The sequence below is a fragment of the Triplophysa rosa genome, linkage group LG16, assembly GCF_024868665.1.
Source record: "Triplophysa rosa linkage group LG16, Trosa_1v2, whole genome shotgun sequence".
Lineage (NCBI taxonomy): Eukaryota > Metazoa > Chordata > Actinopteri > Cypriniformes > Nemacheilidae > Triplophysa > Triplophysa rosa.
The window spans coordinates 19,219,691-19,246,567 of NC_079905.1; the positions used below are offsets into that span (position 1 = coordinate 19,219,691).

At 41.6% G+C, this 26,877-nt stretch overlaps 2 protein-coding genes and 1 long non-coding RNA gene across 5 annotated transcripts in view; 1 reads left to right on the plus strand and 2 right to left on the minus strand.

Moving 5' to 3' along the window:
• Positions 1 to 26,877, plus strand: part of kcng2 (potassium voltage-gated channel, subfamily G, member 2) — a 67,345-nt gene that overhangs the window by 32,622 nt on the left and 7,846 nt on the right. The gene's annotated exons all lie outside the window — the stretch shown is intronic.
• LOC130567537 (uncharacterized) overlaps positions 1 to 26,877 on the minus strand; it is a 199,246-nt gene that overhangs the window by 7,498 nt on the left and 164,871 nt on the right. The gene's annotated exons all lie outside the window — the stretch shown is intronic.
• LOC130567532 (solute carrier family 66 member 2) overlaps positions 20,977 to 26,877 on the minus strand; it is a 53,533-nt gene continuing 47,632 nt past the window's right edge. The window contains exon 5 of the mRNA XM_057355722.1: positions 20,977 to 21,779. Within this exon, the coding sequence (XP_057211705.1) occupies positions 21,695 to 21,779 (85 nt within the window). The 3' untranslated portion in view covers positions 20,977 to 21,694. The remainder of the gene's footprint in view (positions 21,780 to 26,877) is intronic.

Here is a 26,877-nt window from a genome sequence, read left to right on the forward strand (position 1 = left end):
AAAACTCTCTTTGACCCGTTCAGCAATTAAATAACACTCCAAAGTCCAAAATGTTTAAATAACAAAATTATTATTAAATCAGTTCATATATATATATATATATATATATAAACTAGGGCTGTCAAAATTAACGCGTTAATAACACGTTAACGCAAATTCCTTTTAACGGCACTAATTTTATTAACGTGCGATTAACGCAGCGCGCATTTTCTGTTTGAACCTTGGCCTTGCCCGTAGTTTGAGAAAGTAAACGATGCAGCAGCAAACAGAAATGGAGAAATAAATAGGTCTTCTGAACGTAAAATTCATATATAAAACGATGTCTGATGGTTCTGTCGACAAGACTAAAGTGATCTGCATTTATTGTCGATGTGAATTAAGCTATCACCGCAGCACGTCGAGTTTAAAATATCACTTGAAGCGAAGCATACAACTGACGCAGAGAGCTCTCGTAGCCTAACATGGTGGCTACAGCATGTAGGCCAGTTAATGTAGTGGAGGACGAGGTCTACTTGAAATTATTACGCATCGCATCTAACGATTACACATTCAACTACCTTCGAGAGCCACTGTTACAAGCAAGATTCACGACTCTTACGAAGAGGAGAAAGCGAAAGTCGAGGAGGCGATAAGACAGTACAAACACTGGGTGCGGCTCACCAGAGATTATTGGACTTCCCTCAGTAAACCAGTAGCACCTGGGTCACGGTGCCTCATTATTTTGACAACACACTGCGAAATACGGTCTGCACGCCTTTGACTGTCATGAAGACATGACGAGAGGCACTATGCTGACGTTTGCGCTGAGCACTTTCTGCAGGTACCAGACAGTGGAATATTGGATATCAAAATTAGCCCACTGACCACCGATAGTGCACGCAACATGATTGCGCGCGGCCAGGCAGCTTCCGTTCGAGCATATGCCTTGCATTGCACACAGCCTCCACCGAGCTATCACAGTTGCGAAAATTGATAACATGCTTGTGTAAGTAAATAGCTCAGTGCAGAGAAAGAAGTAATGGGAACCTGTGTTTTTCCAGTTTTTTCATGTTTAAATAGACATGTAAATTCTTTGAGGAAAAACATGCTCTATGTTGAGTATGGTTTCACTAATAATAAACAATATACATTTGCATAAAGCATCAATATTTGTCCATGCCCATGTTGATTAGAGTATTAAAAACTTGAAAAGTATTCATTTAAGGTACATTTATAATGGATAAAAACGTGCGATTAAGTTGCGATTAATCACAAATTAACTCATTACAATCATGCGATTAATCGCGATTAAATATTTTAATCGATTGACAGCCCTAATATAAACAAAACAAAACATTTGAGTACGCACATGCGCAAGATCTCCATAGGAGCATGTAACAAAACATAAGATACAATTAAATAACTTCTCACCAAACACCAAAGCAACAATCTAACATTCAAAATGTAAGAGAAAGTTCGTTCCGGATTAATAGAATTTGTAATCCACTATGGTCGTTTAGTCCTTCACGTGTCAATTTACTTATTTCACAAGTTTTATCGGCATGGATACTTTCCGGGAAGTCCTAGAGCATGCAACTGGGTAATTTCCTTCAAAACTTCTTATCTTTGGAATTTTCAGACTTTTAATGTGCACATTTGTCGATTCCAAAAAGAAGGGAAAAAAAATCTTCAAACCATTTGTGTCGTGCCACCATTTGCAGAGGAGTGCCATCGGTTCGTCTTTAAACTCTCCTTGCATATACATAATGAATACATATCCAATAATTTGGGACGTAATATCCAGAAGGTTCACTTGAGTAGCTACTAATTCCATCATGGCAATCCAAAATTTAAATACAATCACACGCTCCACAGGTTTACGCCATTTCCACCGCGCTCTGACTTCTGACTTCCCTTCTCTGATGTCATTTCCTTTCTTTTATCCAATATCCACCCCCTTTTCTCCAGACTTAATTATTCTTTGTTAGGATAAATTATAAGATTAATTATTAAGATGAATTGGTTCAAGATTTGTACCTTTTTTGTGATTTTTCGTTTGTTGTAAATGGTGTAACATTTAGAGATTTGAGGTATGCGAGGTGAAGAGCGTATGAAGAGTGTAACCATTACACTCTCTCCCCCCCATCGGAAGTCAACCCATGGTTGACCTCAACTTCCTTCCTGAAATCCAAGAAAATCTTCTTCCTCTGAGGAGTCTCGAAACATTTCAAGAATTTTTTGTTTTTCCCTTCTTTCCATCTCTTCAGCTGTAGGATAACAAGGCTTGAGATTACACACATGAACGTTTCAAACATCTTCCCTCGGAGCTTTCCAAAGCGACTTGATAGTTTACAGGTCCCAGTTTCCGTATGACTCTGTAAGGTCCTTTCCATTTCTTAGCCAACTTGGCTGTAAAGTGATGCAATGCACTTGACTGTGCAAGGCCCTCAGCCAGACTCTGTCTTGAAATTTGTAAGTCACTTCTGTTCGGTTTTTGTTGTAGTTCCTAAATTGACGAAGCTATGCCTTCTTAGAACTGATTTCCACATCCTTCTGCAATTGTTTCAATCGGTGAACAGTCTCATATGGGAAAGTGTCTGGAGGAACAACCACATCTGCCTGAAGGATTCTATCCATAGGACTTTGTAGTTTTCTTCCTATGTGTAGCTCAGCAGGCGTCACTCCGATTGGTTCCTGTACGGCTGAGTTTAATGCAAATCTGAATTCGCAGAGGAAACATCCCATTTCTTATGGTTGTCCTCAACATAAGATGCAATCATACCTTTCAATGTACGATTTACCCTTTCGGTCATGTTTGTTTGGGAATGGTACGCTGTGGTAAGCTTTGGAGTGATTGTCCATTGGCTACAAAGTTCTTGAAAGACTGCAGAAACAAACTGGGACCCTCGATCAGAAAGAATATGGGTAGGTACTCCCCATCTAGTAAATATCTCTGTTCTGAGGATACGTGTTATGGTCAAAGCAGTTGCAGATCGCATGGGAAAGAGCTCCACCCATTGTGCATGGTAATCCACAGTCACCATTAGATACTCATGTTGTTGGGAGCTGCGAGGGAAGGGACCCATAATGTTAATTCCTAACATTTCATTAGGGTGGTTAACAATGTTTTGCAGAATTTTCCCTGCAGGCTTTTTATTGTCGCTCTTTGTTACTTGACACCATTCACAGCATTTGACAAAATTTTTGACATCTGTCCACATCTTCGGCCAGAAAGCAACAGCGTACAGTCTTTTGTAGGTTTTAAAAATTTCTAGATGGCCACTGAGGGGACTGCTGTGATAAGCTTCTAATATCTGCAAGGTAAGTGAAGAGGGAATGTATATACGGTAATGAGTCTGTTGATCAGTTAACTGTGTTTTCCTGTACAACTTATCCTCTAAGACTGTATTCAGTATTTCTCAGTCTTCCTCTGCTAATGCTTTAATTATTTTTCCTACCTCGTCCTTGTGCTGCTCTTCCCAGATGAGGTCAGCGGTGAAAGGGAGGTTGTTATCTATCTCTTTTTGCAAAGAAAGCAGAACGCATCCTGCAGAGGGAGTAATTCGAGAGAGAGCATCAGGAACAACATTAAGCTTTCCCTTGCAATATTCTAAAATGAAATCAAATTTATGTAACCTGAGAGCCCATCGCAGAAAACAATTTGTTGTCTTTGGGGAAGACAACACCCATTGCAGAGCGGAATGGCCAGTAATCACTGTGAATAGTTTTTGTTCCAAATAGTGTTGCCACTTTTCTAAGGCCCACACCACAGCGAGGCACTCTTTTTCTGTAGCAGAATAATTTGTTTCAGCCTTGTTGAGTGTCCTGCTGGCATATGCTATTACTTTTTCACAGTCAGGTCCTGTTTTCTGTGTTAGGACAGCCCCAAGGCCAATTGCACTTGCATCCGTGTAGACACTAAATGGCAGATCTGGGTTTGGATGGCCGAGTATTGTGGGTGAAGTCAAACATGCTTGATCAAAAAAGCCTCTTGGCACTTAGGAGACCAAATGAAAGGACATCCCTTCTTTTTCAAACTATTCAATGGTTCTGCTATCTGGGAGAATCCAGGTACAAAGCGATGGTAACATCCAGATAAACCAAGAAACCTTTGCACCTCCTTGAGGTTTCTGGGGGCTGGGTATGACTGGATGCTTTCTACCTTTTCAGGATCTGTTGTGATACCTTCGTGATTTACGATGTGTCCCAGAAATTTTATTTGTTTCATGCAGAATCTACTTTTCTTCAGATTAATAGTAAATCCCTCTTGATGAAGTTTGGTAAACACCTTCTGTAGGTCTAAGAGATGTTGAAATACCGAAGAGGAATAAATGATGATGTCGTCCAAGTAGACAAAGCAACATTGACCCTTTAGATTTCCGAGGACCAACTCCATTAGCCTTTGGAAAGTCGCTGGAGCATTTTTAGTCCAAAGGGTATCACATTAAAATGATAGAGGCCTGATGGGGTTATGAAGGCAGTTCTCAGCTTACTTTCTGGGGCCATCGCTACCTGCCAGTAACTGCTGTTTAAGTCAATTGTTGAGAAGATGACTGAACCAGCGAGGGACTCCAGAATCTCTGTAATAGTAGGTAGCGGATAAGCATCATTTTCAGTGCATGAATTAATTTTTCTGTAATCCACATAAAATCAATAACTGCCATCTTTTTTAGGGACCAATACCACTGGAGAAGACCAGCCAGAATGTGATGGTTCAATAATGCCAGAGGATAACATCTCAAGTTGTTCATTTACTATGACCTGTTTTGCTGGGGACATCCTGTAGGATTTTTGTTTTATAGGAACATTGTTTGTTGAGTATATGTGATGCTGTAGCACATTCGTTCTGCCAGTATCGTGTGTGCATGTCGGGACCTGAGGCTTGCACTGTTCATTTGTCTCTTTGTGTGTGTGCATGTATGTGTGCTGAGCTGGCTGCGGTTGTCTTGGCAACCGCACACGCTCACTGTCGGCGTGTATGTGTGTTTATGAGAATCACCTGTCGCTCCGCATCTACCCTCATTAATCTGTGTTTTCACCTGGTGGTCATTAACTCAGCCTATTTATTCTCGGTCACTTTCTCACTTCCCTTGTACGTTCGTTGTATACAGTTGCCGTACCGTGAGTAGTAGTGTTTAACTACCCCCTTGTCTTGCCCTTGTTATTTAGTGTTTTCTTGTCGTGTCGTGTGGATGTTCGTGTGTTGGATTCTTTTCATTGTGGATTCCTGTTCTGTGCTCTTCGTGTCACTTCCCCCTATGCCCAGAGGACTGCTTCTGCCACAGCACCACCCGTACCTACCTTGCCAGGAGAACGGTTCCAGGACTACGGTCTTTTCCTCTGCTGTTGGTCGCTGGCTGTCTGGTTCACCAGAGGAGTGGTTCAGTCCACTTCACCCTCGCCGCGGTTGTTGGAGTTGTCCACCATCTCCCGATCTCACCGTAGTGGCTGGCATACACATCACCTCTTCCGCTGTCCTGCTCACATCGGGCTGACGCTGCCGTACACTGGGTTTTCCCAGTTGGCCTAGCAGTCAGCCAGGACGGTTGGACTCTTTTCAGTGCCTGGACCTTTTGAACTCTCTCAGTGCTCATTGTGTTGCTTCTGTTAATAAACCGTGTTACCCCGCAATTGGATCTGTGTGTTTCTCTCTCTCGCAATTGTTGTTTTTCAGATTCATACACTTGGGCAGACGATATAGCCTGATCTATGTAATCTTGCACACTCAGGCGTCCTACTTCCAAAGTACACATTGGGGGTGGATTTGACCTAATGAGGCCCAACTGCTGTGTTTGTTTGCTATGTCCTCTGCTGTTCTTATTTTCAGAACCTTTCCATCCAGACACACAGGAATTCCCAGGTTGAAAGGGATGGACAACAGAGGGTGCCTTTTTGAACCCATACACCTGATCTGCTACGTTTATTTGAAGTTGGCTCAGGAAAATAAAGTCAAGGCCTAAGACAATTCCATATGCAAGAGTGTGTGTTGGAAGCACTGCTACAGGCATGTTGATAATGTTTCCATGTAGCTCAATGTCTAAAGTAGTCCACCCAAGTGGAGTCTCAGGTTTCCCATTAGCTAAATACAAATGTCCATTAGTCCATGGCCTAAGAACTTCCTTTACACTTTTCAGTTCAGCCCAGAGGTGTTCATGTAGCAAAGTATAGCTGGCACCTGTATCAACAATAGCCTTACCATACCAAGACTTAATGTGTATGGGTGTAATCAGTTGCTGTGGAGTAGCCATTGATTCAAAAGGAGAAGTGAATGCAGAATTTTCTTTCCTTGGAATTTGCTTGGATGCCACGGACGAGGCGGCTGAGTTGGTGGGGTGTCTACTGGTTTGTGAATTGTACGAATTTTGCTCATGTTGATTTGCAACCTGTTGTGGGGCAGGAGAATATTGAGGGCATGAGCCAGGGGAGTGAGAGCCTTTACAGCGCCAACACAGAGGTGCCTTTCCTCCCTGCTGACTTCCAGGATTAAACCCTTTCTGAGTTATATTTACTTTCCTTAGCTGGAAGCTATGCTCATACTTAAGTTGTTGCTCATAGTCTTTCTCTAATTGATGTCCAAGGCGCACAAGTTCATCCGCATGCTCCACTCTTCCTCGGAGCTGACTAGCTAGGTAAAGTTTTGTGTTTCATGATTAATTTTACGATATCTGATTCCGAAAGTTTTGCATTCCACCTAGTACAGAGTGCTCTATATGAATACGCAAAATCTCTGATAGATTCATTGTCCCCTTGGGTTTTAGTTCGGACACGTTCAGCAAGTTCATCCTCGTAATCTTCAGCTAAAAATGCTGATATGAAGGCAGTTTTGAAAACTTCTCAAGATGTTACTTGGGAGCGAGTTATTTCCCACCAATCTCGAGCAGTGCCATGAAGAACTGTTCTGAAAGTAGCAAGAGTATCATTATCTGGTAAAGGATGTAGTGCAAGAAAATCTTCACACTTGGACAAATAAAGTAATGGGTCAGAGTCATCTCCTGGTTTACCATACGTAGGAAAGGTTAATCTGATATGATCAGTTTTTGATGCAGGACTAATACCAGAAACAATAGGTACTGACATAGTATTTTGAGAACAAGGTGACAAAGGAGGAGTTAGTTGCTTTATAGTCTTGTGAATGTTTTCCATTTCACTCTTGTGAGTTGCAGCAATTGACTCAACTTTCCCACTCACATCATTCAGTTTTACAGACAAGATCTTTAAGACTGAAGTACAAACATTCAGACATTTGGTAATTTCAACATTTCTCTGTTCAAAAGACTCCTGAGTACCTTGAAGTTCTCCTTGAACCTCCTTTTGCATCTGTTCAACCATAAAACCAAGTTCACACAAAAGAGAAGCTTTGAACTGATCCATTTCCTCTGATATAATATAGTAGAACAATAACTTCAACTACCAAAGATGCGTTTCTCGATAATCTGCCCGAATTGTCTCAAATCATGAGAAATAACGTTGAAGATCTTGACATTACCACTGAAAATTTTAATTCCACCTTCTCGGTAACGCTTGACAAAGTTGCTCCACTACGTTTAAAGAAGATTAAAAATGGCAGCCCCACACCGTGGTATAATGAACACACTCAGGCTCTAAAGAAAGCGGCCCGAAAAATGGAGCGCAACTTTAAGAAAACTAAATTAGAGGTATTTCGTACAGCATGGAAGGATAGTATTCGAAAATACAGGAAAGCCCTAATAACTTCTAGATCCGCCTACTTTTCATCACTAATAGAAGAAAACCAGCACAACCCTAGGTTTTTATTTAACACGGTGGCTAAATTAACAAAAAATAAATCGTCAGTGACTTCTGATCCTGTATATCAGCATAGCAGTGATGAATTTATGAACTACTTCACATATAAAATCCAAGATATTAGAGAAAAAATTATAACAATGCAATCAGAAGTGAAACCCGCTGAACAAACTAACTACAGCGCCCTTAAGGAGAAAATGCAATTATTTTATACCGTAGATCAAGATGAGCTGTCTAAAATTATTAGATCATCTAAATCAACAACATGCATACTAGACCCTATACCTACAAATCTACTGAAAGAGATGCTCCCAGAAATTATAGATCCTCTTCTTGGTATTATTAACTCATCTCTGACATTAGGACATGTGCCTAAAGCATATAAGGTGGCTGTTATAAGGCCCCTTGTCAAAAAACCCCAACTCGACCCTAGAGAACTAAGGAACTACAGGCCTATATCGAATCTACCTTTCATATCTAAAGTTCTGGAAAAAGTAGTTTCAACTCAATTATGCTCCTTCCTCCAAAGGAATGACATCAATGAAGAATTCCAGTCTGGATTTAGAGCATGTCACAGTACAGAGACTGCTTTGATCAGAGTTACAAATGATCTGCTATTGGCGTCTGACCGAGGTTGTATCTCGTTATTGGTGCTGCTAGACCTTAGTGCTGCATTCGATACCATTGACCACAGCACACTCCTACATAGACTCGAAAATTATGTCGGCATTAAGGGAATAGCTTTGAAATGGTTTAAATCTTATTTATCCGACCGTTTTCAATTTGTAGCAATAAACAATGAGGTGTCACGCAAATCGCAAGTCCAGTACGGTGTACCACAGGGCTCAGTCTTAGGGCCTCTGCTCTTCGCATTATACATGCTACCTCTAGGAGATATAATAAAGCGACACGGAGTTAGCTTTCACTGTTATGCTGATGATACTCAACTTTATATTTCCTCGAAGCCTCATGAAACACAGCAGTTCCATCGAATAATGGAATGCATAGTCGATATAAAAAACTGGATGAGTAACAACTTTTTATTACTGAACTCGGACAAAACGGAAGTGTTACTTATTGGACCGAAAACTGCTATAAGTAACAACCAAGAATACTGTTTAACTATTGACGGATGTTCCATAAAACCCTCGTCGTCAGCAAAGAATCTTGGCGTTCTATTCGATAGTAATCTGTCATTTGAGAGCCACGTCGCCAACACCTGTAAAATTGCGTTTTTCCATTTTAAGAATATATCTAAACTACGTCATATGCTGTCAATCTCAGATGCAGAGAAGTTAATTCATGCATTCATGACATCAAGACTAGATTACTGTAATGCACTGTTAGGTGGTTGCCCTGCAGGCTTATTACAAAAACTCCAATTGGTCCAAAACGCGGCAGCTCGAGTTCTTACACGTACAAAAAAGTATGAACATATTAGCCCGGTTCTGTCAACCTTGCACTGGTTACCTATAAAGCATCGCGTTAACTTTAAAATCTTGCTTATTACCTATAAAGCCTTACATGGTTTAGCTCCTCAGTACTTGAATGAACTCCTTTTGTATTACAGTCCTTCACGTGCATTACGCTCTCAGGCGTCCTGTCAGTTGGTAATACCTAGAATTTCAAAATCAAGTGCAGGTGGTAGATCCTTTTCCTATCTAGCGCCTAAACTTTGGAATAGTCTTCCCTGCACTGTCCGGGAGGCAGACACACTCTGTCAGTTTAAATCTAGACTAAAGACGCATCTTTTTAATCTTGCATACACTACTCTTCCATAATATAAATCTTCAGAGGGTTTAGGCTGCATTAGTTAGATCAACCGGAACCAAAAACACAACTGATGTACTTGTTGCATCAAAGAGTACAGAACAGTACTCTACTCTCAGCCAGTCTTGTCTCATTGTTCCAAGGTTACCACAGCGAGCAGGATGCAGTTCATGGCCTGACCTGATGGTAGAGTGGAGAATGGGAAGTGGGGACCTGACAAGAGCTGAGATGATAGAGCTGGATAAAGAAGGACGCGGTCTCTTGACATGTCTTCACCACAAAACTTCAAATGCTATTAGATTATTAATGATAATCTTAAACTATAATTTATTTTATTATTAAGTTTATTTATTTTATTTAGCCTTGTTGTGCAAGTTCTCTGGAGCTTGTGCAGAGGCAGCAGCTTTTGCCAGAGGGGAACTGGAATCCCCTGGTTGGGCCTGGGTTCTCCTGAGGTTTTTTTTCTCGATTAGAGTTTTGGGTTCCTCGCCACCGTTTGCATACTGTTTTTGCACTATCTGCCTGACCGGGGGGGCTGCTTTAGAATCTTAAAGTTTTACTTAATTAATATTGCATATAGGAATTTATTATCTGTTATATTTGACCTGTGCTTCTCTCTCCTTTATCCTAAATGTGTGCTCTCACTGAGCGTGTGTGCGTACTTGTCTGTGTACGTACTTGTCTGTGTGCGTGTGTGTGTGTGTGTGTGTGCGTGTGCGTGTGCGTGTGTGTGTGTGTGTGTGTGTCTCTGTGTCTGTGTGTGTTGGTGCGTGTTGTGTGTGTGGAGTGTTTTGTGTGTGGGTGTGTCTGTCTTCTGTGTTTTCAACCTTTTCTTGTTTTTGCAGGTACAACTTTGATTGTTTTGCTTGTAGTCAATGTGTCTCCTGTACAGCTGCTTTGTAACAATGAAAATTGTAAAAGCGCTATATAAATAAAAGTTGAGATATCAATGTTTTCATGGCTTTTAGTATAGTATCCATTTCACGGTCGTGCTTGTCCTTGTTTGATGACATAACTGCATGGAGGCTGTGAAAACTTTGCTCATTTGATCAGTGAGTTTGGTTAACTTTGACTCTAGATGGAAACGACTTTGTTGTACTTGTTTGGTCAATTCATTGATAACCTGGTCCTGTTTTTGCTGCAATTTGTCCTGGTGGTCGTGAGCCTGAAAGGTGAGCTGCTCCATTTCTCTACCAGAACCGGGAAGCACAAATGGGTGCTCATATTGAACAGAGTCAGTCGAAGAATTATTGCGTGCTTCTTTTGGGGTTTCTTCAGCTTGGTTTACAGACTCGGGGGATAGAAGCTCCATTTCTACAGATTGTAGAATGGAGGAGGTTTGAGGCCGGTCATTTCTTGTGGTATAGTTGGGGGGCAAAATTACAGGAGTAGAAATATCAGGGGCTAGAGGATCCTCGTCTAATGAGGAAAGAAAAACAAGTGGACGTGTAGGGGTAGACACGGCCAGCGGTCAACAAATAAAAAACAATATACAATATTTCCCATATAACAGAACATCAAAACTCACAAAAGTATAAGCACTACATATTCAGAGACATTTTCACAATAAACAGTATTTATGTATTAGACCTCTTTGTCTTTGTAGTTTCAAAAGTTCAACAATACAGTTCTCCTAGCAAAAAATAAATTAAACCACCAACAAAAACTTGGTTTGATGCAAATGCTCAGTTTAGTTCGAGCCCCAAATTGGGCGCCACTCTGTAACTAGTGGCCTTGAAAGAGTTTTGTTTATGTTTGAGTTTATGTTGGGCACCAGACAGTTTAAATTAACTGTCGAAAAACTCTCTTTGACCCGTTCAGCAATTAAATAACACTCCAAAGTCCAAAATGTTTAAATAACAAAATTATTATTAAATCAGTTCATATATACATATGTATATATATAAACAAAACATTTGAGAACGCACATCCGCAAGATCTCCATAGGAGCATGTAACAAAACATAATATACAATTAAATAACTTATCACCAAGCACCAAAAGCAACAATATAACATTCAAAATGTAAGAGAAAGTTTGTTCCGGATTAATAGAATTTGTAATCCACTATGGTCGTTGAGTCCTTTACGTGTCAATTTACTTATTTCACAAGTTTTATCGGCATGGATACTTTCCGGAAGTCCTAGAGCATGCAACTGGGTAATTTCCTTCAAACTTCTTATCTTTGGACTTTTCAGACTTTTAATGTGCACATTTGTCGATTCCAAAAAGAAGGGGAAAAAATCTTCAAACCGTTTGTGTCGTGCCACCGTTTGCAGAGGAGTGCCGTCGGTTCGTCTTTAAACTCTCCTTGCGCTGAATACATATCCAATGATTTGGGACATAATATCCACAAGGTTCACTTGAGTAGCTAATTCCATCATGGCAATCCAAAATTTAAACACAAACACACGCTCCACAGGTTTACGCCATTTCCACCGCACTCTGACTTCCGACTTCCCTTCTCTGAAGTCATTTCCTCTCTTTTATCCAATATCCACCCCCTTTTCTCCAGACTTTATTATTCTTCGTTAGGATAAATTATAAGATTAATTATTAAGATGAATTGGTTCAAGATTTGTACCTTTTTTGTGATTTTTCGTTTGTTGAAAATGGTGTAACATTTAGAGATTTGAAGTATGCGAGGTGAGGAGCGTATCCATTACAAGCTTCATATGTTTGTAAATACATTGGATTTAATTGGAATATGCACGTTGGTGTGAACTTGAAGCCAATAAACTGTGTGGTGATGCAAATGAGAAATGGTCTGTTCGTTCTTTATGGAGATGAAACAAAGAGGCAAACAACAGTACATGAGAAAAGCGCGTAAACCTACTAATCCTGGGACAACTCAGTAGTTTAAAGTATTAGATTTAGCTCCTACAATATCAAGTAAAAACCTTGCATTAAATGTTATACAAAGTACATAACTTTTATTGCAGCGTGCCACGTATGTCATTGACTTTGCAGGACCCACAAACGTTCTTTATAAAAATTGTATACATGTCTAATATATTAAATGTATATGCACCCACAAACGCTCGAAGCCAGCGCGCATAGTAGGGCAGCTAGCAGCGAGCGTGCACTAAGCACACTGTGGGTAAAAGCACCAACAGCAAACGCTGGGAGTGAGCGCAAACAGTGGAGGCATAGCAGGCAAAAACGCAGGCAGTGAGCGCACACATCCTGGGCAGCTGCCTAGATTGCAGCGGTATGAGCTTGGCTATGCTGCAGCAACAACAAACGATCAACCCATGTAGTCTTGTGCGCATGGTCGCAATTTGAAAAATGTAAATCCTTTTTATTGCAATGTAAGAAGTTCCACTCTCCAAAACAGCATGTTTGGAGTTTGATTGGATAATAAGAACAAATAAATGGCCATTGTGGCCAAAGCGCTCCGTTTGACTTTTCCGAGATCTTCTACTCTTCCCTGTGGACGACCTCTGACCTACTTTCTGTACGATCTGAATTTCTGCGTTTTTAATTTTATTTTTTTGAAAATTGAATTTAATGTTCCGAATTTCTTCTTCATCTTGAAAACGTGAGGCTGTATTTAAAAAAAAAACTGGTTATTTGCAATCTAAGAATTCAGAGCAAAAAATATGTTGTTTGAAAATGCATGCCTATAAAACTCTGCCTTAAAAAAAAGCAATTGTGTTAAATTTCAAATGTTCAATATTCAAGTAAAAAAAAATCTAATTCGAAATCAAAATCTAATTCAAAACTATTTTAACTCCCATATGTGACCCTGGACAACAAAACCAGTCTTATGGGTCAATTTTTCAAAAGTGAGATTTTTACATAATCTGAAAGATGAATAAATAAGTTTTCTATTGATGTATGAGTTGTTAAAATAGGACAATATCTGGCTGAGATACAACCGTTTAAAACTCAGGAATCTGAGGGTGCAAAAAAATCTAAATATTGAGAAAATCGCCTTTGAAGTTGTTAATCAGGGGCACTGTGGCAGACCATCCACTCACAAAAATAAAGTTTTTATATATTTAAGGTAGGAAATTTACAAAATATCTTCATGGAACATGATCTTTACTTAATATCCTAATGATTTTTGGCATAAAAGAAAAATCGATAATTTTGACCCACACAATGTATTTTTGTCTTTTACTAAAAATGTTCCCGCGCTACTTAAGACTGGTTTTGTGATCCAGGGTCACATATAATATTCAGTTTTGTTAAAAAACACTTGTCAATAATTCAGATTTACGAAATTCAAATTCAGATTGTTTTGTCATATTTCTGGCTCCATACTCACAGTTTATCCAGTAGTGTGAATAAGATGGCCAGTGTTTAGAGTGGATCAGGGTTTTTGTTTGTTCAGATGGGTAATTGTCTGGTTGATCTGTGTGTTAGTGATAGCAAAAAAAGAAGCACTCTTTCAAAAAGCTTCCCATCAAAGCAAAACAATAAAACCACAACACGCAAGAATGCTTTCAGAGAATGAAACTAATGGATTGCAAGTGCATTTACTATCTTATAAACACACATACACACACACACACGCACACGCACACACACACACACACACACACATGCATGTATGCATTTGCATGTATGGTACTTGCAACACAATAAAAGTTTAATGGACAGCTAGTGCAGATGTACAAATGACATCGAGCTCAAACAAACAAACATGATGCAGACATAGCTGCAGCTGTATATATTTTATATTTTAAAATATTTTAAAATATCATTTATTCTTGTGATAGCAAAGCTGGTTTTTCTGAATCACCACTCCAATTTTTAGTGTCACATCTCATGTGGAGTTAGGAAGTTTTTGACAAATGAATGTGGAACATAGTGTTTTGTCTGTCTATACCATGACCACATCTAAGGCAGTAAGTGAATTAAAACATTATAAAACGCATAATGTATGCATTAAGACAGTAATATTAAAAGATCAAATGCCGAAGACATGTTATAAAGCAAACAGGCTAGCAAATGAGCTCAGAATATAAACACAACAAGTAAAGATTTCAACAAGCTTGATGTTAAAGTCCCCAGTGGTGAAAATCAAGTTTTTAATGTTTATATGTCTGTGTGGTGTTTTTAATATGCTTTAAGACAAACCATGAACAAATTCATCATTCAAAACCATCGCTATTTTCTCCATAAAACTACACTTTTCCAAAGACAGTCTTAAAAACGTGTTTTGAAATCACCCCAGTTTTTGACATCTGTAGCAACAAGCAAGACGCTTAGACTTAATTCATTCATTTTTAAAGATCAATAAAGCATTACTGAATAATTAATAATGCATAATGTGTACAGGCAAGCACATGAATATGAATGCAACATGTTTCCTCCCATTGACTATCATTAGAAGAAAACACTTTTCCATCATAGTACATCATTTTAGAATGTCTCAATTACGTTTTATTCAATTTACAGGTTAAAAAGTTTATTGTAGCCATCAGTAGCATAGCCAGAAAAGAGACTCTGGGTGTGCATTTGAAAAACTGGGTGTGCCACATTTATTAACAGATTAAAAGTGCAAAAAACCCAACTCTGCATATAACGTTACAGAATACACTGGGCTGATGTGTAAAACTAAACTCGCCACATATCCTTAAAACCATATACATTTTATATTTATATAAATGATCAAATATAACTATTCATTACATTCAACAACAACAACAACAACGCCATAACACATAAACAGTACCGTTAATAATGCCTCAAAGGGGGAGACGGCGTGGCCTGACCTTGAATGCGTCAATTATGTCATCTGGGTCCAGTGTAAACAAGTAAACAACAATAGCACGAGTATAATTTTTTATTAAAACCCTTTCACATGTAAGTTTAAAATTGTCAGAATGACTCCATGGCGTGAGTTTTTTTCAAGGCAACCGTTAGAACGTATCACTTTAATATTTCCATGGCGACGCAGGACTGCTTATCATGTGACAGACACACCGCAGAACGACAGCAGCTGTATGACTGATGTATTGCTTTTACGTAATTTTTCTTTTTTATTAAAAATATTCATAAACTTGTTAACTGTGATATGAAATATCTGATATTCCGATTGTCAAATATGTGTATATGAGTGTGTTTTGTTGTTTAAACACTTTTATAATGATTGCGTTAGTTGAGCTAACAGTTATAAGCGGGCACTGTCATGTTTGTTTGTGCCGCATTTACAGCACGTGAATTTAAATGTATGAAGCCTAAAATAAACATTATGTGATTGAAAGCACTGCATAGTTGTGATATGTGAGTGTATTGAGTAAGTCTGTCTCTGGCTCAGTGCCAGCCAAAGCGCCGAATGTTCTAATAACACCGGTGTGATGTATACGCGCCAAAGGGTTAATTTAAGACTTTTAAAAAATCTGCTCATTTTTAGGTGGCTACGCCACTGGTAGCCATGTTTGCGCTCACGTTTTTCAGTCAGTTGGCCTTGTGCTGGCAGCCAGTGTAATTTCACTTCACTGGCTGCCAGTTGCCGCTTGCATCAAGTTTAAATCGCTGACACTGGCCTTCAGAACGGTAACGGCAAATTCGCCCCTTTACCTTAACTCAGTGCTCCAGGTCTACATCCCCTCCCGTCATCTTCTGTGTGAAAATGAGCGACGCTTGGTTGTTCCATCACAGCGAGGCACCAAATCGCTTGCAAAAACCTTTACTCGTTCGGTTCCCCTTTGGTGTAATGAACTGCCAGCCTCCACCCGAACTGCAGCATACTTCACAACTTTCAAAAAACAGCTCAAAACATACCTGTTTCGCATTTATTTGACTAACCAAAAACTGTCTTGTAAATTTTTTTTATTGTTGTTCATTCTCTCCCTTGCTTACTCCAGCTTTAATCCTCCTAGTAGCATGGACTTGTAAACTAATGGTACTGTCTTGCGCGTTGACAAAATGTTTATATGCTCCTACTTGTAAGTCCCGTTGGATAAAAGCGTCTGCCAAATGAATAAATGTAAATGTAAAAGACGTGTCCTACACAGACTATTAAATATATTGACAATGACTCGACAAATGCTATTAAGAAACTCATCTCAACTCTTTAAATAAATTAAGCTTAAGGGTTTAAGCCCTGTCCGCGAAACTGCCCCATAGTGTTTGCTGTAATATTGTTTGAACTATAGAACATTCTCTGACAAATTCCCACAAAAACATGTAGCATGTCAAACAAATTTCTTGTAAAAGGATAGTACCCAAACAAGATCACAGAATGTTCACGCTGCTCTTTTCCATGTAAAATGGGGACAACAACCAGGCCCGCATTAACGCACAGGTTTACCGGGGCTTAAGCCCAGGGCCCGTCACTGCAAGGCGGCCTTTACACAAACAAAGAATTTTTTAAATTGCGTATTTTAATTAATTCTCCGAGTTGTGACACACAGCCGATGGTGAGCAGCCCAACTGTACAAAGAGTGTAGATGATTGTGGATGCGGACATCCTTAGCGCAGCCATCATTTACCGTTTACATACAGGTCATTCACAATTTAAAGCCGTTTGATTGGTAGGACCACAGTCTTGTCAGATTCCGACAGCTAATTTTTCTTCTCAACAATCTAAAAATCAAAAGAGAAAAGCCTTGTCATAGAATAGGAAATGGTGAAAATGTGCGATGAGACTGGGCTTTTTTCCTGGAACATGACATCCTCCGGTCCCTGGATTTCAGTGACATTATCAAGAATTTATCTTTCATCAAATGCAGGAAAAAAGGCAAGCGGTTTTGTTGTAGGAATATTACATAATTTACAATTGATTTGGTCATGTTGATATCTTTGTGTACTTGTTCATTATTCTAACTTGCCATGTTGGTATGACAGCTGCTTTGCAATTAAAAGCATACAGTACATGTCAACACTCCCGTTTTGACCGTGAGTCTCCTGGTTTTTGCAATTTTAAACGTATTCAATTTTAGAAGCGTTCAATGGGGTGGCCTGCGGTAATTTTTAGCCCGGGGCCCAGGGAGGTCTTAATACGGCCCTGACTACAAACATTAAACAAATCTACCTAAGCAAGCTTTAGGTGAATATTAAAAAAAGTTTTGATGTCTCTCCCCATCGCATGGTTTCTTAAAACCTAGATTGTAGTTGTCCTGTCAAGTTCTGTTTGCATTTTTTGTTTGCAATTTGCTTTTTTGCATACTGATTTTGATAGCCCCTATTCACTTTTGTTGTGTGGAAAAGTGCAGCTAAACATCTCTCTTTGGGTTCTATCAAGTAATAAGACGTATATCTAATAGTTTGAAACTTCATGAGGGTTTCAGACAAGACAAAATATCTACAAACTTTTGTTTGCCATCAAAGACTTCTACAAATCCATTCTCTTTTCCAAAGTTTCTCATTATCAAGCAATAATCACATCATAAAGAATCATAAAGAATTTAAAACACTTTATAAATTAGATATTGCCTAAACCAGTGGTCTCCAACGTGGTCTCCAAAATCCCTGCTGGCCCTGCTTTAACAAATGTAAACAGTTCAAAACAAAATGCACTTGTAACACCATGTCTACACCGGACGCAACACACGGCTTGTTCTAATGGGATTGTTGCGCCGCGTCCAGTGTGGACAAAATTTTAAATTAGAATGGGTTCTAATGCGTTCTATTGTCTCTTGTTGCGCCACATCCGGTGTAGACACGGTGTAAAAGTATGCTGGATCCGTGTATTAGCTCATTAAGTGAAGGTAGGATTAATTTAAAGTTGAATTTATGCAGTGTTATTTTACATTTGATTATTCAATTTCTGTATGAAAACATTGTATTTCTAACAATTTCGTATACCATTAATACATAATAAAAAAATGATCATTTAACCACTCTAATATGCTATTCTGTGAATGGTTATGGTGGTATAACTAATGGCTGGAATACACTACAAGACTTTTCAAATCTGAACAGATTTTTTAAAAACTAGACATACACTTGCAGACTTTTTGAAAGTTTCAGATAGAAACACACTAACTGATCAAATCTGCAGACTGGCACAGACTTTATGCAAAAAGTCCAGATTGAAAATATGGGCAAAATCTGAGCAAAAGTCTTGTAGTGTATTTTAGCCTTAAGGTGAAATTGACTGTAACAAAAAAAGTAATGCATCACATTATGCATCACACAGTTTAAAGTTTGAAATATTTTCTTATCACATCCAACAAGTAGCCCTCTGGATGATTTTATCTCTTCAGGTAGCCCTCGCTTACAAAAAGGTTGGAGACCCCTGGTCTAAACTATGTGGTGGAATACATATGGTTGAAGCTCATTAACCTTACTGAGGCCATCAAAGTGGATTGATTATTTCCCCCAGAGTAATTTTTAATTAAATAAGGCCTGCAGGATAATACAAGTCTATTCCCTTGTATCGGCATGGTGCGTCAAACAGCTCAAGTATGACTTTAGAATCCACTGAGCGATTCTCGACAATCCCATTAAGCAAACAGTTAGCTCCACTTTTCAGTTTTCTCCTTGGCATCGTTTTTTTTCTTCTGTCATTAGTAATGAATGAACAACAACTATGGGGGTAAAACAGGTGGTGCTATATACTCTAGCCTACATCTCTGTATAGCCACTAAAATAAAGGTGCCAGCCTGATCATTTAACAAGAATATGTTACAGGAAATAAAAGTATTCGATGTTAAATGAATAGTTCACCCCAACATGAAAATTACCCCATATATTTATTATTTACTCAACCTTATGCCATAAGTGTACATAACTTCCTTTTATCAGCCACACAAAAAATAAGTTAAATAATAATCTGTTCATATGATGAAAAGAAGTCATATTGGCATCAAGGTGAGTAAATTATAGTACTTACTCTAACACCAACATCACTAATGTTGAGGAACAGTCAGACTGCACCTTTATAATACCACTATTGGGACTTTTAAATTTAGTCTTCATTTTAAATGGTCAATTACATTGTTATGGATGTGAAATTTGCAGCCAAAACTTAAAGTATCAGAGAATGCATTCATTACCAATATAATGAACCATTGGTTATACAGTATCTCACAGAAGTAAGTACACCCCTCACATTTTTGTAAATATTTTATTATATCTTTTCATGTGACAATACTGAAGAAATGACATTTTGCTACAATATAAAGTAGTGAGTGTACAGCTTGTATAACAGTATACTCCCTGAAGGGAGGGGATCATGCTCTGCTTCAGTATGTCACAGTACATTTTTTGGTTCCCTCAAAGACATTCATGGTTCTCTCAATGAACTGTAGCTCCCCAGTGCCGGCAGCACTCATGCAGCCCCAGACCATGACACTCCACCACCATGCTTGACTGTAGGCAAGACACACTTGTCTTTGTACTCCTCACCTGGTTTGCCACCAAACGCTTGACACCATCTGAAACAAATAAGTTTATCTTGGTCTCATCAGACCACAGGACATGGTTCCAGTAATCCATGTCCTTAGTCTGCTTGTCTTCAGCAAACTGTTTGCAGGCTTTCTTGTGAGGATTCCTTCTGGGACGACAGCCATGCAGACCAATTTGATGCAGTGTGCGGCGTATGGTCTGAGCACTGACAGGCTGACCCCCCACCGCTTCAACCTCTGCAGCAATGCTGGCAGCACTCATATGTCTATTTCCCAAATGAATTGGGTGTACTCACTTCTGTAAGATACTGTATAAACCCCTGCTGATAGAGATTTTCATGTGCCCATTTATGAGAAACATGGACAATTATAGATGTGACAGCTTTAAGTTTAAGTTTAAACAAAGTTTAAGAGAGACCTCATATGGGAATTTAAACCACCAAATATTGACATCTGAGCTTTAGAATGGTGAAAACCTTTGGTAAAAACTATTTATTCATGGTGAGATTGACATTTGTCTTCCAATTTTTATGTTGGCTAGCCCAACAAAATTCTTAGTTTCAATAAATGGTCTTTTAGGAAATTTAAGTTCTGAAAGTTACTGTGTGTTTTATTGTACATGGAAGTCTTTTATCACAAAAGATTAAAAAAGACTTGATTCCGTGTGATATGAGTCCTTTAAATCATTCCACAGACTCTCAATTGGATTATTGTCTGCTCTGTGTCTGGATCATTCCGCTCAGGCCCCTTTGTGGTTTTAAACTAGTTTCTTTTTCAGTCTCTTTCGCAGAGACATCTCCAAACTATAGTCTTCCGACAAACTTTTTTTTCACCGAGTTGAAACAAAGCATATGTCACGGTCCTGCCTTCTTGTTTCTGAATTTCTAGTCGTGTGGCAGGATCGGGACAGAGCCCTTAGGGTTTAGTGTGAGAAGCCATGGGGTGTTTACCTTTTTGACATTCCATGTGCCTTCTCGTGTCTTGTCATTGGCCCCGCCCCTCTCGTTTCCTGTATTGCTTCCCTGCCTTGTCTTATGTTTCTCACCTGCCCCTCGTTATCTTCCTTTGTTTGTTCCCCTATAAATGCCCTCATGTTTCATTCTTGTTGCTTGTTCGTTGTAGCTTGTACCGTGTTCTTATGTGCTGTTGTACTTGCCTGTATGTAAAGAGTCTTCGTAGTTTGCCTGTGTTCCTGAAGTCCTGTCTTGCCTGGTGATACGTGTTTGTTATTTACCCTTCCATGTTTTGTAAGACGTTGTGTCGTGTTTTATTTTAGTTATTTTTGTCCTGCTGTTTTGCCCCCTCGTGGGAAGTATTTTGGTTTCTGTTTTTATTATTAGTCCTGTCTTCGTTACCCCCTCGTGGGTGTTTTGTTTTTTGTTCCAATAATGTATTTGTTAACCCCTTCACCTCTGGCTGCCTGCATTTGGGTTCTCCCTCACCGCTGTTCGTGACAGCATATGCACTGGGGCTCAGACTATAGAATCTGTTGAGGTCTTTGGGAAAACAATGCAAAAAAATGGTAAATTCACTAGAACAACCCCGGAGGGGAAAAAATGGTAAATCCACTAGAACAACCCCGCAGGGGAAAAAATGGTAAATCCACTAGAACAACCCCGGAAGGGAAAAAATGGTAAATCCACTAGAACAACCCCGGAGGGGGAATATGATAAATCCACTCAAACAGTCCCGGAGGGAGAAGCTGGTAATCCGCCCGAACGCTCCCGGAGAGAGAAACTGGAAATCCTCCTGAACAACCCCAGAGAGAGAATCCGGTAAATCCGCTTGAGCAGCCCCAGAGAGAGAGGAAGGATTCCCGATGACTGACCTCACCGGAAGAAAGATGGGTCCACCGGGGAGAAACTCCTACTGCCTTCAGCCAGAGATGGTACCACGGTCGCCGGCGCAATGATCTGCATGAAAGTGGATCACCAAGCAGGGTGCAAAAGAGAACTGGAGCCTGGACGAACAAAACTAATTAACCAAGAGTATAACTGAACAAGGCAAGACAAGACAAGACTAGACTGGATATAACGCAAGACTGGTCGTCAGGAAGGTTAGAAGTCTAATGGACTGACGAGAAACATAGGGATTCTGGAAGTATAAGAAGGGAGAGAGAGGAGATAGCGACAGTGGAAACCGGTGTGGGGTGATTAGCGGGAGTAGAAACAGGAGTGCGGTGATGAGTGGAAAACAAGGGGGGGCGGGGCACCCTAAAGTAAAGACCGAGCACATGTAGAGCTGTCAAACGGGTTCTTCCATGTGCTTGGTGAGAAGAAACATAAACAAGACACATGAACCAACAGGTGCTCAGACCCGGGACCTGACAATTTTCTATGTGTTAAAATAAGATGTTTTTAAATCTGACTGCAACATTCATGAAAATTTCTTTATGCCGTTGAGGAACTGACTTTTTATGCTGTCAGGATCAATAAGATCTTATAAATAGACTAACAATGTATTATTACAAAGAAAACATGTTTTGCTTAAAATTAGGTGGGAGCAGAGATGGGCACAAATACATCAAAAAGTATTTAGTTACAAATTACAAATACTTACATTTTATGAGTATTTAAATAAAATACAAAATACTGCTGTGAAATTTGTATTTAATTAAAATACAAGTAATTTGTAATTTGAAAATACAAAAATACAATATTTGTTTACAAGAAATCATTTAAAGTGCGAGAGTAACAGTGGAGTTAGATACACAGAAGAAAGAAAAGTTTTCTAAACAGCAGAACAGCAGATTTTAGCAACACACTTACATAAATATGTAGGCCTTCATGTCATTTTAATATTATTATCATTATTGATTTATCTCATTCTCCCGCGACCAAAGTCTGTTTACGGAAGTCGTGCCACTCGGAGGCCATGTTTGCAACGCCTCTGGGCAGTTAATAGCAAGTCCACTGTCCTATCTACAGATATTTTTTAAATCGCTGGCAAAAATCACAATTAAACAGCATATGTCCTATCAATAATTAAACCTGATATGAACTGTACCATAACTTGGGCTTGCTAAGCTTAAACTGCATTAAAAACCACCTTTTTCAAGATCGCTTCATCTACTGTGCATGTGTGTAACCGGTCCAACTCGCACCGCTCTGCACGGGCCTCGAACCGGCGACGGTCCGGATGGGAGACGGGCGCTCTAACGAGGAGGCTAAAGACCGCAGTCTCTAGCGTCTGTCGCTAGAGCGTCTCTGTTGGTCGGGGAGTGAGGTTTACACACTGCACAGCTCTTCACTAGCTGGCCTCCGTTACACTCACCCCCCTAAACCTCACTCCCATCCGGGTCACGGCACCAATGTAACCGGTCCTACTCGCCCCGCTCTGCGCGGGCCTCGAACCAGCGTCGGTCCGAATGGGAGACGGGCGCTCTAACGAGGAGGCTAAAGACCGCAGTCTCTAGCGTCTGTCGCTAGAGCGTCTCTGTTGGTCGGGGAGTGAGGTTTACACACTGCACAGCTCTTCACTAGCTGGCCTCCGTTACATGTGCACAGACTGGAAAGCGCCTCGGCATGATAAATTAGGTCATGCCGGGTAGGAGGTGCGCGTTTTGCTGGGGGTTGTTTTAGTGGTTTTGGTAGCCTGTTTTGCTTGTGTAAAGCATTTAAAAGGAAAGTGTGCTCTACTGTGGAAAACTGAATGTCAATGGCAAACAATCTCATATGAACAAATTTGCACAGCGCTTTTGAATGCTTGATTTTGATTGGCTAGTCAACATTCTAATGTATGTTATGGCCCTTTCACCAGACTTGGCAGTTGGACAGAGTTGCTGCTGTCTCTCATAGTGAAAATGTCTCTGGGCGGACGTTCAAGGTCACTAACCAGCCTGAAGTTGATGTATATTCATTTTTGCGGTAATGACTAATACTAATGAAGCTCATTTTAGGCACAGTTTACTATGACATTTTGCACGTATCGTGTATTTTAACTTGCAAATCAACCCACTCTGTATTCTTTATTTAAATCTCTGTATTTGTCTTCTTTTTGTTAGGTCATATAACTTCGGGAATTCCATTATTAAAACTATGTTCTCCGTGTTTTGAGCTCACTAAAATGTTGATAGGTTAAAGCCAGCGTGGATGCCGTTCATAAAAAGAGCACTTGCGAAGAGTCGTGCCAGTGGAAGGATTTTGGGCACCGCTTGCGCACCACCTCCGTGCCGCCAATGAAACCCTCGCGTTTTGCAGCTTACCGCATGTCTCCCACTGAAAATGAGCTAGACATTCACGACTGCCGCTCAAAACTAATAACAGAGGATAACATCTTGGTTACGGATGTAACCTCAGTTCCCTGATGGAGGGAACGAGACATTGTGTCAAACCGACAGATTGGGGTTTGTCTTGAGAACCTATCATCTTCTGAGTATTTAGAAAAGGCCAATGAAAATTGGCGAATGAAATTTGCATGCCGGACTCCTCCCCGGATGTCCGGTTATAAGAGGGAAGCCGGCGTGCTCATTCATTCACCTTTTGGTCTGAGGAGCCTGAAGCATCCCCCCGACCGCTGGGGTGGGCGGCCAGTGTTGTGGCATAAAGGACACAACGTCTCGTTCCCTCCATCAGGGAACTGAGGTTACATCCGTAACCAAGATGTTCCCTTTCTGTCGGTCTCTCGACGTTGTGTCGAACCGACAGATTGGGGTTCCTATGGAAAACGCCACAGCGCTGAGCCACGTCACAATCTCTAGCGGAGCGACGCTGACTGGCCTGGGCGAGTCAGACATGAGTTTGTAACTCATGGATGGTTACAACCGAAATTGTAACCATCCAGTGGAGAGGTAGGGTGTCCCAGAGCTTTTTCAAAAAGTTGGGAAGCCCCTGCCACCGGCCGTCACGGGCGGAGGCCTAATTCTCTAACAGCGAGAAGCCGCCCGGCACCGTAAGGGCCACTGGGTAAGCATTAATCCCCCATGGGGAAAAAACGCTACAGAGAGCACTATCCTACCATAGGGAGGAATTAGTGCAGACACCACCTGGTCTCGCCAACAGGGGAGAACTCATGGAAAATGTGCAGACTAAGGAGTTAAGTGCAAGGTGGGAGTCCACCTAGGGAGGTCATGGGTTGCCGAGGTGGGAACCATTCATGAGGATACATCAGACGGAACAGCCCACGGAGGGGGGGTTACCATGTCTGGAGCACTAGGTCCGGTTAGAGCTATGTGGCAGATAACTCAACTGTTCCCCGGCCTAAGGGGCAGGGCTGCTCTGCCCAGCATGCCCCGAGGAAGGTGCTTAGTGATGGATGGAATGCCTGTTCTTTACCCAGTGGGGAAAGAAGAGAGGCGTAATAGCCGCTGATCCCGCTAGAGGAAGGGCTTTCGCAGGCGTACGCCCTACCGGCTGCCGGTCCTACACGTTGCCCTGCAGGACACGGGCTGACACCGGTTCCGCGCGTAGGTATTAGAACCTCGCGGAGTTGTTGGGCATAGCCCAACCTGCAGCTCTGCAGATGTCTGCCAAAGAGGTGCCCATGAGGAGTGTGCCTCACTCCCAACGGGCAGGGGCGATTTAGAGATCGTATGCCATAACGACGGCATCCACGATCCAGTGCGCCAGCCTCTGTTTGGAGACAGCCCTTCCCTTCTGCTGACCTCCAAAACAGACAAAGAGCTGCTCAGAGCTTCTGAAGCTCTGCGTGCGGTCCAAGTAGAGGCGCAGTGCGCGTACTGGACACAACACAGAAGGGGTTGGGTCTTCCTCCCCGGTGGGGAGTGCCAGCAGGTTCACCACCTGGTCTCTCGGGAGAGTGTTGGGAACTTTGGGCACGTAGCCGGGACGGGGTCTCAGGATAACGTGAGAATCCCCGGGCCCGAGTTCTAGGCAATCTGTGGACACGGAGGGTGCTTGCAGGTCCCCTACCCTCTTGGAGGTGAGCGCCATCAGGAGAGCCGTCTTTATCGAGAGGTGAGAAAGAGCGGCAGCTCCGAGAGGCTCAAAGGGGGCGGGGCCTCTTGAGGCCTGCCACCTAGGTCGCAAGAGGGTATGGAGCGCGGATGAGGCAGTCGCCTTCTCGTGCCCCTTAGGAACCTAATGACTAGGTTGTGCTGTCCCAGAGGCTTCCCAGCAACTGGGTCGTGATGAGTGGCCGTAGCGGCTACATACACTCCCAGTGTGGAGGGGGGAGAGGATACTCCCCAGTCTCTTTTGAGGAAGGGACAGCCCATTCCCGATCGAGCAACTCCGCGGGTCTTCTCGCCGAGAAGAGCACCAGGACGAGAAGAGGCACCACTTATGGGCGTATAGCCACCTAGTAGCCGAGGCCCTAGCCTGAGACATGTCCCAACCAGACAGGGGGTGGGCCACTCAGGATCTCCTCGTCCCGTCCAGACCCCTGAAGATTGATATACGCCAGGGCAGCTGTGCTGTCCGGACCAGCACGTGCTTGTCTGCACGAGAGGTTGCGACCTCTTCAGTGCAAATAGCACAGCCAACAGCTCTAGGCAGTTGATATGCCAACGCAGGCGGGGGCCCGTCCACCGCCCTGACACTGCGTGCCCGTTGCACACGGCACCCCAACCCTGCAGGGAGGCATCCCTAAGGGGACCCTTGTCCGCAGAAGGTCATGGGAGACCAGGGAGTTAGGGTGCGTCGGCAGAAAAGCGTGATGACCATACGCCTGCTGCCTGTGTGCCACGCTCTCCAAGGAACCTGACTCTGTAGCCAGTGTTGGAGCGGTCGCATGTGCATCGACCCGAGGGGGGGCACCCCTGCCGAGGATGCCATGTATCCCAGGAGCCTCTGAAATAGTTTCAGGGGGACCGCTGACTGCCCGAAAGCTTCAGGCAGTTCAACACTGACTGGGCGCGCTCTGTAGTCAGTTGCGCTGTCATGGGGACAGAGTCGAGTTCCATACCGAGAAAGAGGATGCTCTGCACCGGGGAGAGCTTGCTCTTTTCTCAGTTGACCTGTAGCCCCAACCGATCTAGGTGCCAGAGCACCAGGTCCCCGTGTGTACACAACAGATCTCGAGAGTGAGCCAGGACGAGCCAGTCTTCAAGATAGTTTAGTACCCGCACACCTCCTTCCCTGGCGGCTTCCACGACCTTA